Consider the following 12734-nt stretch of genomic DNA (forward strand, 5'->3'; position numbering starts at 1 on the left):
AAGGAGATAAATAAACAATAAGCATCGGTTTTCCAAAATTTATGTTCAATAGAAGCAAGTTTAGTAAAGTTACATGCCCTCAGAAAGCTTATGATTTCACTTTTCCAAAATTTCTTAGACAGCCAGAAGAGAAGGAGCAAGCTTATCTTTTCAGTACCAAGTAGGATCCTCTCAAAGCTTTAGAGAAGGCGTCTGATATGACTACACATTCCTTAAGAGTGCTTAACCAGAAGGGGCAGTATCTGAAAATCACTACTTTTGTATGATCCAGAATTTTCAGATCAAGTGATTTTCTACCTATCTAAAAAGATAGTAAAAAATTCTAAAAAATGTAAAATTTGGTCTACAAGTACATTTTCATAGAGATCATGTTTAAGTTCGGATCAGCTGTTTGAACTTAGAAAATAGAGATATTGATCCATAGCATGGGTCGATTCATAATATGCATATTACCATAGCCTCACTCTTTCACTTTTCCAAAATTTCTTAGATAGCCAGAAGAGATAACGAACAAACTTATCTTTTCAGTACTAAGTAGGATCCTCTACTAGCTTTAGAGGAGGTACAGGTAGGGAGGGAAAGAGAGGAAAATGAGGGCCCCACAAGGCATTTTGTTAATAATTTTAGAGGGGCATTTTGTTTGAAAATTTTGAAAGGAAGGGCAATTTGTAAAATTTCCCCACTATACTTAACCAGAAAGGGCAGCCTGCAGGCTGCAGCACAACCATTTCAAATAGTAGGCACCTCAGAGGATACATGCTCATTTAAATCTTGGTTAAATTAATAAATTCAAATTTCCAATCTCCTACAAGGTTACAGCCCTATTTTTCTTTCTATCACCAACTTTTTGACAGTTGTCAAAAGGGATGGTCCAATCTGAGTGGATGGTAGATTTTTATTTTCCCAAAAAGTTATGGTAAGGGTCAGAATTTTGAAATATTAAGATGGTAACTAAAAAAATCTTGGGATATGTTCAGATTTTTTTTTTATCTGTAGCATTTAAAAAAATAATAATAATTCCATCACATCAAATTGCCAATATTCACGGACCAGTAAATCCTTATTTTTTTTTTTTATGGACCCATATAAACAAGAATCCGTATCCTCCAGGTACCTGACTGAGTACAATTAGTTCTCATTAGCTCCCAGCCGAGCAATTGGAATTTGGTGCCCATTTAGATACAGGGGTGTGTTTTGAGAAGATTTGTGTCGGATTAAAACTGACAACTCAGATCTCATTCTACTCATTCAGGCATTGCACTCAAGGTTCTAAATAGCGATTATTGTGTTATTGCGAAAAGGCTTCAAAAACAGCTATAGCACATCTATTGCGCAGCTATAGCTAGCTAATTAGAACCCTAATTGCACTGGATCTGAATTCTAAAAACAAGGGGCCAAATCAAATTCTACTTGCATCTCAATAAATAAATCTTGCTATGTTCTCATGCCAAAGAAATCAATCCACCAGAAAGGCATCAAGCTGTCTCAATTTTCTTAAGGATCAACACTTCATCATTGGGCATAAAGCAAAACAGAGAGAGAGAGAGAAAATTGAAACATCGAAACAAAAATACACAATCACGATGTGCTAATGCAATTTGACAGAAGAACTAAAACAACGTAATAGAATAAGCATAAACAGAAAAAAAAAGAAAAAAAAAAGGACAATCGACAAAGTAAAATCTTCTAATTTCTTTAAAATATTCAAATCTTCGATGCTTAGTCCCAAATAAGTATACCATTTAGGCAAGGTTTGCATAAAAGATGTAATTAGATTTGGTTGTAAGTCTTCTGGTAAGATTATATCATTATCAGCTTTGTTCGACGTACACTTAAAAGAGCGTTCAAAATCAAGTGAAATGTCAAATTTAAAATATGAGTTGGTCCTAAGTCCTAACTAACGATCTCATAAAGTTAAGAAAAATAACAAAACAAGTATATATTAGACTAATCAAAATAAAGAGAAGGAAAAAAAAAAAGAACAACAAAAATCGACTTACCTACACTACCGATCCAACAAATCGACACAAAAGTTGCAATTGTACTGCTCACAAGAGAATAAACAAACCACTGGAATTGAGGTTTTAGTGTAGGAAAGAAGAAATCGGTACAAGGGTTTTCCGTGGGCCATCTACTGTCGGCCCATTTTAAGGGCCCGTTTCTTATTCGCAGTAGTTTTGGACCGAAATTTTTTTAATTACCACCTCGGTATTTTAAAATTCTGAGATTTCTTCAAAAATTCATATGGAATCACGTAGCTTGGTGTTGTGCATGACCTCTTGCTCTGAGATGCGTATGAGTTTTCTCTATTTTTAATTCAATTTGAACTAATTTGGAGGTTGTGGGATCCACACCATCATGTACAGCACCAAGTTGCACTTGGTACTAAGCACGTGATAATATTTGATTTTTGCATGAATTAATGATAATGTTTGAATTTCGAAATATTGAGGTGGTAACTAACTTTTTTTTTTTTAGTTTTTGGTCCATGTTCTTTAATTAATTGGAGTATTTGTACCTTTTTAATAATAAAACATGTTTTTTTTAACGAAGTGAGGCAAAGAGAGTAGAACTAGGGTGCTCTTAAGCTCACCAAAGTTTTGGTGAGCTTAACTCTAAAACTCATCAAATCGATTTCAAATGATGAATCCGAACCGTTGAAACTCGCCTACCTTACGTGTGATGCATCTACATGTGAAATTTTTAAACATTCAAATTAATTTAGTATAAAGTCAAGCGGTCAAAATTAGAAGGTTAATAAATTAATTTTAGTGCATTCATTTTTTGAACGTTTTTTGACCGCTTGACTTTATACTAAATTAATTCAAATGTTTAAAAATTTCACATGTAGATGCATCACACGTAAGGTAGGCGGGTTTCAACGGTTCGGATTCGTCATTTGAAATTAATTTGATGAGTTTTAGAGTTAAGCTCACCAAAACTTTGGTGAGCTTAAGAGCACCCTAGTTCTACTCGGCAAAATATTTATCAAGCGGATGTTTTTTTGGTTTCTTTTCTATAGAGTGGATTTTAATTCATTGATTTCATTAGAAATCAAATTGTTCAACTGTACCAACTTCAAACAATTAGAACAGAAAATAGGTACATACTAGTATCATAAAATACATCACAAAACAACAGTGTTCTAAATAGCTAGCTATAACGGTTTTGGACCTAAAAAGCTAAGTTACGGAGTAAAACTACGCTAATCGAGCTACGGCCACTATAGCGCTAATAGCGGTCCACTATAGCGTGTAGCGCGTAGTGACAATAGCAGCCCGCTATGCTACATGGCTTATAATTTTGCAATTTTAATGAGCCTTAATGTCCAGATGAAATTTTTTTACTTTATCAAGCTATATCAATACAATGAAACATGTGCGGGCTATACCACTATATCAATTAAATTTTGTATCATGCATTAATATATGGTAGTGGTATATTTTGAATATATCGATAGTTTTTTAATTATAGATATTTTGAATGACAATTTGAACTTTGTATTGGTTCAATATGAATATTAGAACTTCTTAATCAATTTGGTATTTTTTTTCTTGATGAGACATGTTTACTATTAGTAGAAATATAAAAGAGATGAGCTACGGTGAGTTGCGAAGTAAAACGCGTGTCTACTTCACGCTGTATTTTTATTTTGAAAGTCCAAACGACCGATTCGAACCGTTAGATGTGTTAGTTTGTAATAATCTAGAAGTCAATAATACGATAAATTATCATAAAGTTTTGTTCATGAATTGAATGTTTATTTATATATCATTTTGTTGCCTTGAGTATTATTGAATTTATGGATCATTTCGAGTTCATGACTGAAATTGTGAAACTCCATAATATAGATGATATATACTCTTAAAAGGTCACTGACCAAGGTAATTAGTAGGAACACTAATTACTGCGATAAGGTTAGTATGTGGATTAAAAGATGGTTAAGTTTTACAAACCACCTGACACAAGATGTCATTTTAATCACATAGATACATGTTCTAGGAACATGATATTTGATAGACCCCGAATGCAACATTAAATAGAATTGTGTTCGTGTCATTTATGTTTTCATTCAGTTTCACGTTCTACAGTATGAGGTATTTATCGTTCCCACTGAAAAATATGTATGTGTGATTGTTATCCACCCCTGTCCGTAAAAAGCAGTTATAACAGTAGTTTTTCCATATGTATAGCTTAGCTGAGGAAGTGATAGTTTACCAAGAATACTATTTGTCCCTCGTATCTCTATACGAGCTATAGCATCACTGGGCCCCTTGGTAGAGTTAGATTATCTGCATGCGGTATAATTACAAGAGTAATTATATTTGATAATCTACTCAAGATCAAGAAAATATACAGTTAGCAAGGATGACACACATCTACCTTGGAACTGATCTGATAGCTATGAGACAGAAGAACAGACACAAGTAAATTGTTTACTGGATCGTGATATTGTACAGTACAGCATCATCTGTGCAATTGGATGGTCATGATGTGTTGCCAGATGCCGCTCATGATTATAGAAGTTAAAACAGTTTTAACTCTATTTACCAACATAACACATATCCTATTGGGTCACACCATATAGGAGTTAATCGGAGAATCTTATTGTGATTGATTATAAATTGGTTATGATCAATAGTAAGATGGTTATAATTAATTATACGTGTTATAATTAAATTATAAATGTTATGTAAAAATAACAAGCAAAAACATTGGTTAATTTATAAACGTGTGTGACACGTTGTATAAAAGTTAACCGGTTAATTTATAAATGTGCAAGACACGTTGTATAAATTACCAAAATAACAACCGCAAGAAAAATATATATAATTGTTCAGAATAATTATACGAATATTATTTGTATTCGGTCCGAGGGCATTCGGGTCTTTTTAGATTCGTCATTATCCGCATGACATGTCATCGATCCTATCCAGATGACACGTCATCGATCTTATCCACATGACATGTCATCCTTATCCATTCAATGGCATATCTTGTAAATGGCATATCCAGATTCGTCCTTTTGGCAACCGACCCTAAACCCTATAAATAGGGGTGGAGGGGTAGAGAGAAAAATCACTAATTCACTCATACCATTTCGTGTCGAAACGAATCGGTATTTTCTCTCTTTCTCGGTTTCTCTCCCAAATAGTGTTTCGGTTGAGAAAAAAAAGTTATACGTAGTTGACGTATAATCTTGCGAGTTGTTGTGAAGTATATTTACGGGATCGATGAATAGTGTTTTACTGAATTTCGCGGTATGTCAGTTTTGCATATTGATGAAACTGAGCAACCGAAAATTCATGTTTACGGGTTTTCGTCTTTTTCCTTGTGAATAGTGTTTTTGCATAATTCCGCGGTTTACGGTATTTCTGGCAGAAGAAATAAACCGCTCTCCGGTTAGTCCTGGTGGATAACCGATAGAGGTATCACACGTGTGATACTCCGAGTCGATTCCTTCCTTGGTGAGGCTCTACTCGCTCGGTCTGCATTCCAACTGTGATTTGGAAACAAGGTATAAATATGCTATATTAATCTATTTAATTGGTAAGTAGATTAAAGTTTTAGAAATCAATCATGGAGTAGATCTGTAAAAAAGATTAAATTGGGTTTTGATGTCAAAGGAATACTGAAGGTGGACTGCCTTGGAAAGTTTCCTGACATACCCCGTTTAATCCTGAGCTTAAGTTGGCTGTAGAAATTTTTGTTCTACGGTCATTCCGCAGCTTAAGCCTAAACGGGTTTTGGTTATAGCACCGTAAAACCCCAACAAGATGTGATCTCCATATTGAAATGTGCTTGGATACCAAATTTTACATTTTTTTTTACTATTTATTAAGCAATTTTGAAAACTACTGTTTTGCTGTGAACAGTAAAAAACATTAAAAATTTATAGACCACTGGATCAATGATTTTCAAAATTGCTTAATAAATAGTAAACAAATTCTAAAAAATGTAAAATTTGGTCTCCAAGCACATTTCTATATGGAGATCATGTTGAGCGGTTCGAATCGGTCGTTTGGACTTTCAAATCGCAAAATATGAGCGTGAAGTAAAATAGTCGTTTTACTTCGCAACTTACCGTAGCCCATCTCAATATAAAATATAATTTTTGAAATAAAAAACGCTATTTATGATAGCTTTCGCTGTAGCTGCGCTATTTGCTAAAGCTTTGTTTTTTGATCTCCCCGCTATACCGCTATAAACGCTATTTAGAACCTTGCAAAACAAACACAATCAGCTTAGCATCAACTAACCTAAAAGATTTACATCCCAAAAGCTATCATAGCTTAAAAATAACAACCATTCTACTAATAAGCTAAAACATTAGTCCATAAATGACCAAGCAGCAACAGTCAATCAAGCAAAGCATTCAGAAGTCTTGTACCAAGCATAAGAAATTGTATCTTCTTGTGCTTGGAGCACTGCTACAGTGCTACTGCACCTGCCTCTTCCTCTGTTTCTTCCTCTAACTCTGTCACTAACTTGATAGGGCATGACATTAGTGTCCAAAGGAAATTTTTTAAATTCATATGTTATAATTTAGCACTTGCATCGGGAAGCATTTTAAATTCCTGAGCATTATATAACAAAATAAAGAGATTAGGAGAGTGTAAGTTTATACATATGCAAAGGTAATCTAAAAATCACGTACATAAAGACAATTGTAGACAGTTTGCACCAAATTCGTATTATTTTCTTTAAAGATGATAGGAAAATTAAATATGAAAAGTAACTAGAAACTCCCACAAATAAAATAGAACTCGAAAATTAATATAACAGATTTCCCTGTGTTGCGGAGTACAGAACTCAGATTTTTTTTTCCCCCTAATTGTGTCAAATAACATATATAAGAACGGATTTGGTCAGTACATTTGTCTTTTAAAAATTTCTAGAAATTAAAGTTTTGATTATTAAAAAAAAAAAAAAAAAACTCGGTGTAAAGACTCGGGAAATTTGGGCCTCCAGATATGTTGCCCTGACCCAAACCCGATCCATTAGCATACTCACTACCGTTGCTCTTATCCTCAGACCTCAGTCTCATCTCACTTTCTCATTTTGTTCTGGAGTCTAAACCCACGCTAAAACCCTCTAGCCATGGCGACTCGCTCGCCTTTTCTTCTTCCCTCTCCGTCCTTCGTTCCCCATCCGAATCCGACTCGCTCCCCTCTCCCACTTACTCCGACCTTTGTGAGAATCGCCATTGACGGTGCCATCTCGCGAAGAAAAAGAACCTCCATCGCGGCAAGAGCTGTCTCTTTGGAAAGCATGGAAGAGGTCCAGGCGGTCAATATTGCCGATGATGTCACCCAGGTTGAACTGTTTCCTCACATTTGTCAATTCATTTTGTTGCACCGTTAGAAAAAGTGGTATTTTAATTTATCTGGGAAAAAACTGAAAATACATTTATTTTGGATCAGTTGATTGGTAACACGCCAATGGTATATCTCAACAAAGTTGTAAAAGGTTGTGTTGCTAATGTTGCAGCCAAACTCGAATCCATGGAGCCTTGCCGAAGTGTTAAGGATAGGTATCCCTTCGAATTGTTAATTTTAATAAATTCTCTCTCACTTTATGTTGTTCATGTTTAACATTTTTGAGCTTTTTTTTACTTTACACTTTTGCAGGATTGTATATAGCATGATAAGTGATGCCGAAGAAAAACACCAAATTACTCCTAAACGGGTCAGTTCATTTTAATAAACAACAATAAACTATAATAATACTATGGTAGTAGTCACGAGTCATCTTATTAATTGTACTGGGGGACAATACCAGTACATACAAGTTGATATTATTGATACTGGGTACTGTTCCAATTTTTTTACATCTTGTTTTCCTGTTTGACTAAAACTAGATGCATTATTCATGATGTATGCATAGGATTTTAATTAAACTAAAATAGAAGAAAAATGCAAGAAAGTGTATACATTAAACTAATAACAATAATCTGTGGTAAAAATAGTATCATGTGCACCATGGTAATATCTGCACTTGATTTTAGACCTGAATATCACATATGGGTAGTTTGGTAATTGTCACGTGTTATTTCTCTAATCTCTTAAAAAGTTTCTTCTTTTCCAAATATGGATATATTATGCTGAAAGAGGGTTTACTTTGATACTAAGAAGTAAACCGGAAGGGGAAACACAAATTTTCTGTAGTGGCATAACAAATTTTCTGTAGTGGCATACTTATAGAATTCGCATCGCCTGAGATATCTCAAACTTTGAGTTGATCTGTGGAAAATCCAGACCGTTCAAACCCCTTCTGCACAATCTCAAAGCACAATAATACTGACCCTGTGCATTCCAAATAGGCACCGAAAAATATTTGGCCCAGCTTTAGATTAACTGTAAATTTGAGATATTTCAGAGGGGACTCATACTTTTAGTAGTCTAGGTGATACTTTCAAGGTTTTGCGGCGGCGTGATATGGCATTTTCTCCGTATAACTCTTTTTTTTTTTCCTTTTCATATAGACGATACTAGTGGAGCCCACAACTGGCAACAGAGGCGTGAGCTTAGCCTCTGTTGCCGCTGCCAAAGGCTACAAACTAATAGTCACCATGCCAGCTTGTATTGATGTGGAGAGACGTATTATTTTGCGTGCATATGGGGCGGATATAGTATTAACTGATTCAGCTAAGGGCTTACAAGGGGCTGTTGATAAAGCAAGGGAGATTGTTGAAAAAACCCCTAATGCATACATGTTTGAGCAGTTTGAAAATCCTGCTAACGTTAAGGTATTGCCATGTGCTAATTGAGCTTTGGCTACTTCAGTAAATTTATATCTGGTGGAGTTCATTAGATTATATATATAGGGATTGGGTTGCCGTATGGAAAAGAGTTTTATTATAAAGGTCATGCGAGGAGGAAAAATCTTGTTTCTTTTCCATTATAAAACCTAAATGTTAAACTTCGTAATGCCTTTTTCTTTTTCTTTTTCTTTTGGTTGCATTTATTCTATGAAGAAGGTATTTGAATGCATGCTAGCACACATTATTTGTTAAAACTAACTGGACGTTATCAAAATTACAGATGTCTTCTTTATGGTTTAGATAGGTTGTGTATTAAATTTGGTGCCAATTTGAAGACCATTTATTCATCCATTGAGTGGTTTAAATAAATTAACGATTCAGTTTTAGCGGAACTTGATCAGTGACCCAAAAATTCCGAAGTTGCACCTTATTTTGATACACAATCTTTCACTACACATCCGCAATTTTTTTTTTTTTTTAATTTCGACCACAACCTATCTATACTATAGAGAAAATATCTATTCACCTTTTCTTTTTCTTTTTTACTTATGATAACCATATTGTTGGTTGTCGTGGTTGTCAATAAATCCCTTCCTAATTTTAAATAGTTAATTAAAAGGACAATTTCGATAATATACAGATACACTTTGAAACCACAGGCCCAGAAATATGGAACGATACAAAGGGTCAAGTTGACATCTTGGTTGCAAGCATTGGTACAGGTGGAACCATAACTGGTACAGGAAGATATTTGAAAATAAGGAATGATAATATAAAGGTTTGTATCTTTCACTCTTCTTGTTTTGATCAACTGCTGATTTATATTTTACATTATATTACAGGACAACTAACTAAAGAGTTAATCCTATGTACACTCAGAAATCTCACATTCTTACAGTTGCCACAGTAAAGCGAGAAATATTATGCATGCCTGTGCAAGACAGAAGGATGTACCTGTATATTTTATTTATTTGACTAACTTTGACTTAATCAACTTCTTGAAATTAAACCCACATTGTTCCCCCTTTGTCAGCATTTCTTTCATAAAGACAAAAGTAGATGTAGTGGTAGGTCATTACTTCCAAATAAACAGGTAAAGGTTAGGCACATGTGATAGTTCCAATGTTTTGATGGGTGCACAATATATTTCTCATTTTTTCTGGGTAATTTGTTGATATTTTGATACTCTGTTAGGGTTTGAGTGCCCCTCTTAGTTAAATGCTTTCATTTGAAACAGTTTATACTGAGAACATTACAGTAAAAATTGAGAGTACCAAATATAGTAGTATTACCAATATAGACATCAATTAGAGTGGTCAGATTCACTACAAGTAGGTACCACTTACTGTCAATTAAACTCCTGCAATAACTGTCATGTCCATGATTATGACAAACAAAACTGATAGCAAGTCACTGGTGACATTTTATATGATTAATATTGTACTACGGGTAATATTATTTATCTATTCATTTTAGGTTATTGGAGTTGAACCTGCTGAGACCAGTGCAATATCTGGTTCTAACCCTGGTAATTAGTTGTATTTTTTTTTTTTGGAAGGTCATCGTACTTCAAATCATACCATATATGCTAAAAAGAATCAAGAGAAGTACCCTGTATTATTTGATTTATGCTACTGACCTAAGATAATCTGTCTTGGCATTGAGCAGCTTATGTACCCAGCATGTTGGATGTCAAATTGCTTGATGAGGTTGTGAAGGTGAGTGTGAATTAACTTTGTATCTTTTTTAGTATATGTAATGTAAGAAACTATTCAACTCTCAATAAAATCATGAACTGTTCGCTTCTGGTTAGGTTAAGACCAATCCCCATTGTTGCTTAATTGCCCCATCCAGTTATATCTTGTCAATGACCTTTTTTCAAATAAAAGGGCTTTTACTCATATTGCCATCCTATCTTTACTTTTGTTTGTTTGTTCATTTATTCATATGTTTATTGAATTGATAGATAACCACAGCTGAAGCTGTGGCAATGGGAAGGACACTGGCAATCAAGGAAGGATTGTGGGTAAGTTAATTTACAGTTAGTTAATTTTATGATAATAACCATACCAGTTAATTCATAGCGGTGCCTTGCTTTATCAGTCTGAACGAATGGACATGATGTGTCAAATGAGGTTCTTAGTGTATAGTCATGCTGACTTGAGAGCATTACTTTTGATCTTGAATTTCTGCTAATTTGTAAGTATGTTATAATATGTTTAGGTTGGGACATCATCAGGTGCTGCTGCAGCTGCAGCTATCCATCTGGCTAGAAGGCCCGAAAATGCTCAAAAGCTAATTGTGGTATATAATATTTTTTTCTTTCAAATAAGCCCCTTTGGGATGTCTTGTTTACTTGTATCAAATTTTGAAGTCATAAGGATGTGCCACAGCAAAAAGTTTTTTAAGAATGTCATAACAGTCTCCCTGAAAAAAAAAAATCTATTTGTATGATTTTACACCAAAAGATGAAATAAAACATAAGTTTGCTCGACAAGGAGAAATAACATGCACAACAAGTCCAATAGTTTAATATATCTTACTAAAATGTTCAAAATTAATAACAAAATTATCAGATTCTGTCAATAAAATATATAGTTACAATTAAGTTCTTGACTTCTGAGGTGGTACACAGTTCATAGTTTTAGGTGGGGGGTTATGTAAGCTCAAAAGTTCTATATGGATGTGGGACTTGAGTCTTCTCCATTCAATTAAAAATAGTCTCAACAGCTTTAGACTATTAGGTGGCCTATTTCTAAACGTTATTATAACCACTGTTCTTTTCTGGAATGGATTTTTTCTATTACTTATTTTGTTTTTTCTCTGTTTACTTTTTTTTTTTTTGTGGTATAGGGGGTGGGGGAGGGAGGTGTTAGTGGTTTAGTGACTCAATTACATTATAAACCTTGAAAAATAAGCGGATTCCTTATCTGAATTTCAGAAAATAAAATTAAATTGCAGGTAATTTTCCCTAGCCATGGAGAGAGATACATCCCTACAATCCTTTTTCGCTCCCTATAGAGGAAGTTAAACAAGCACCTGTGAGGTAGCTCCACACCAAACAACCTGTCATTCAATTTTTTTTGTTGGTACCAAATCATCTGGTTGTTTCTCATTTGTTTCTTTCTTTTTGTTCGTCTTCTATTAGATTAGGGTAAAAATGTGCCGTTTGATTTTCTCTAATGCTGTTGTAATGAAAAAAAAATCAGGTAGTCAATCAAAGTCTTTTGATGAATGCTCTGTACTGTGGGACCCAACGAGGGCTATTTAAGGGGCATTAAATAGGAATGGGTCAGGCCTTTCTGGTGAGAAGGAAAGTGGAAGGGGGAACTTGTGCTCTCATTGAATACAAAAGAGGGGTGACTGGTGAGGCCATTTATTGAAAATTTAGAAATCATTTTCAAGATGAAAATATTATCACGGGTACCTGAGATTGGTTTTATTGCTTGCTGTAATGAACTAGTTTTCAACTGATGATTTATTTTTCTTGGGCTTAATGCTTTAGCTGTTTTTTTTTCCTCTTTTCTCTAGAGAATAGTTTTGTACTTTTGTGTATCTTTCGGAAAATGAAATTATGGAATATTGACCTGTTCTAACATTTATTGAGAAGAACAAATAAAAAAATTACTGCCAATAACTTAAAAAATTCACGCCCTAATTAAATGTTTACTAGGGAGAAAAGAATGATACACTAATATATTGATATACTTTACCAAAAGAGTATAATTCAAAGGATACGATGATAAGGACTAAAAGGAATTTAATGAATAATAAAATCAGCAAACGAATTCTAAAAAACGTGATGCTTGTTTTGAGCGGCAATCATTTTCCTTTAAAACAATTACTGCAGCTATTAGAAGCATTAACATCAACACAAATCACGAAGAGCGTTCAATCAGGATTTAATATGAATAGATGATACTATTATGCATATCGTCTTGAAGTGACCAAATATGTCTGCGGTTAGGTA

The 12734-nt window shown here is 34.2% G+C and overlaps 1 protein-coding gene across 3 annotated transcripts; it reads left to right on the forward strand.

Annotated features, from left to right (window-relative positions):
- The first annotated feature begins 7038 nt into the window (after positions 1-7038).
- Positions 7039-12272, forward strand: LOC144575435 (cysteine synthase-like). Of its 3 annotated transcripts, none has more exons than XR_013518444.1 (11): positions 7039-7317; positions 7425-7534; positions 7632-7689; positions 8486-8749; positions 9405-9542; positions 10241-10292; positions 10433-10482; positions 10731-10790; positions 10988-11068; positions 11726-11853; positions 11974-12272. XR_013518444.1 is itself a non-coding variant. In XM_078325590.1 (11 exons), exons 1-10 carry the CDS (start codon positions 7102-7104, stop codon positions 11783-11785), a joined length of 1089 nt encoding a protein of 362 aa, XP_078181716.1. In that variant the 5' UTR covers positions 7039-7101; the 3' UTR covers positions 11786-11810; positions 11974-12272. The 3 variants fall into 3 exon arrangements, 1 of the variants encoding a protein (XP_078181716.1); XR_013518446.1 differs by having other exon boundaries at positions 11726-11868; positions 11974-12004; XM_078325590.1 differs by having other exon boundaries at positions 11726-11810.
- Positions 12273-12734: the final 462 nt, after the last annotated feature.

This window comes from Carex rostrata, chromosome 2 (assembly GCF_964058835.1).
Source record: "Carex rostrata chromosome 2, lpCarRost1.2, whole genome shotgun sequence".
Classification (NCBI taxonomy): domain Eukaryota; kingdom Viridiplantae; phylum Streptophyta; class Magnoliopsida; order Poales; family Cyperaceae; genus Carex; species Carex rostrata.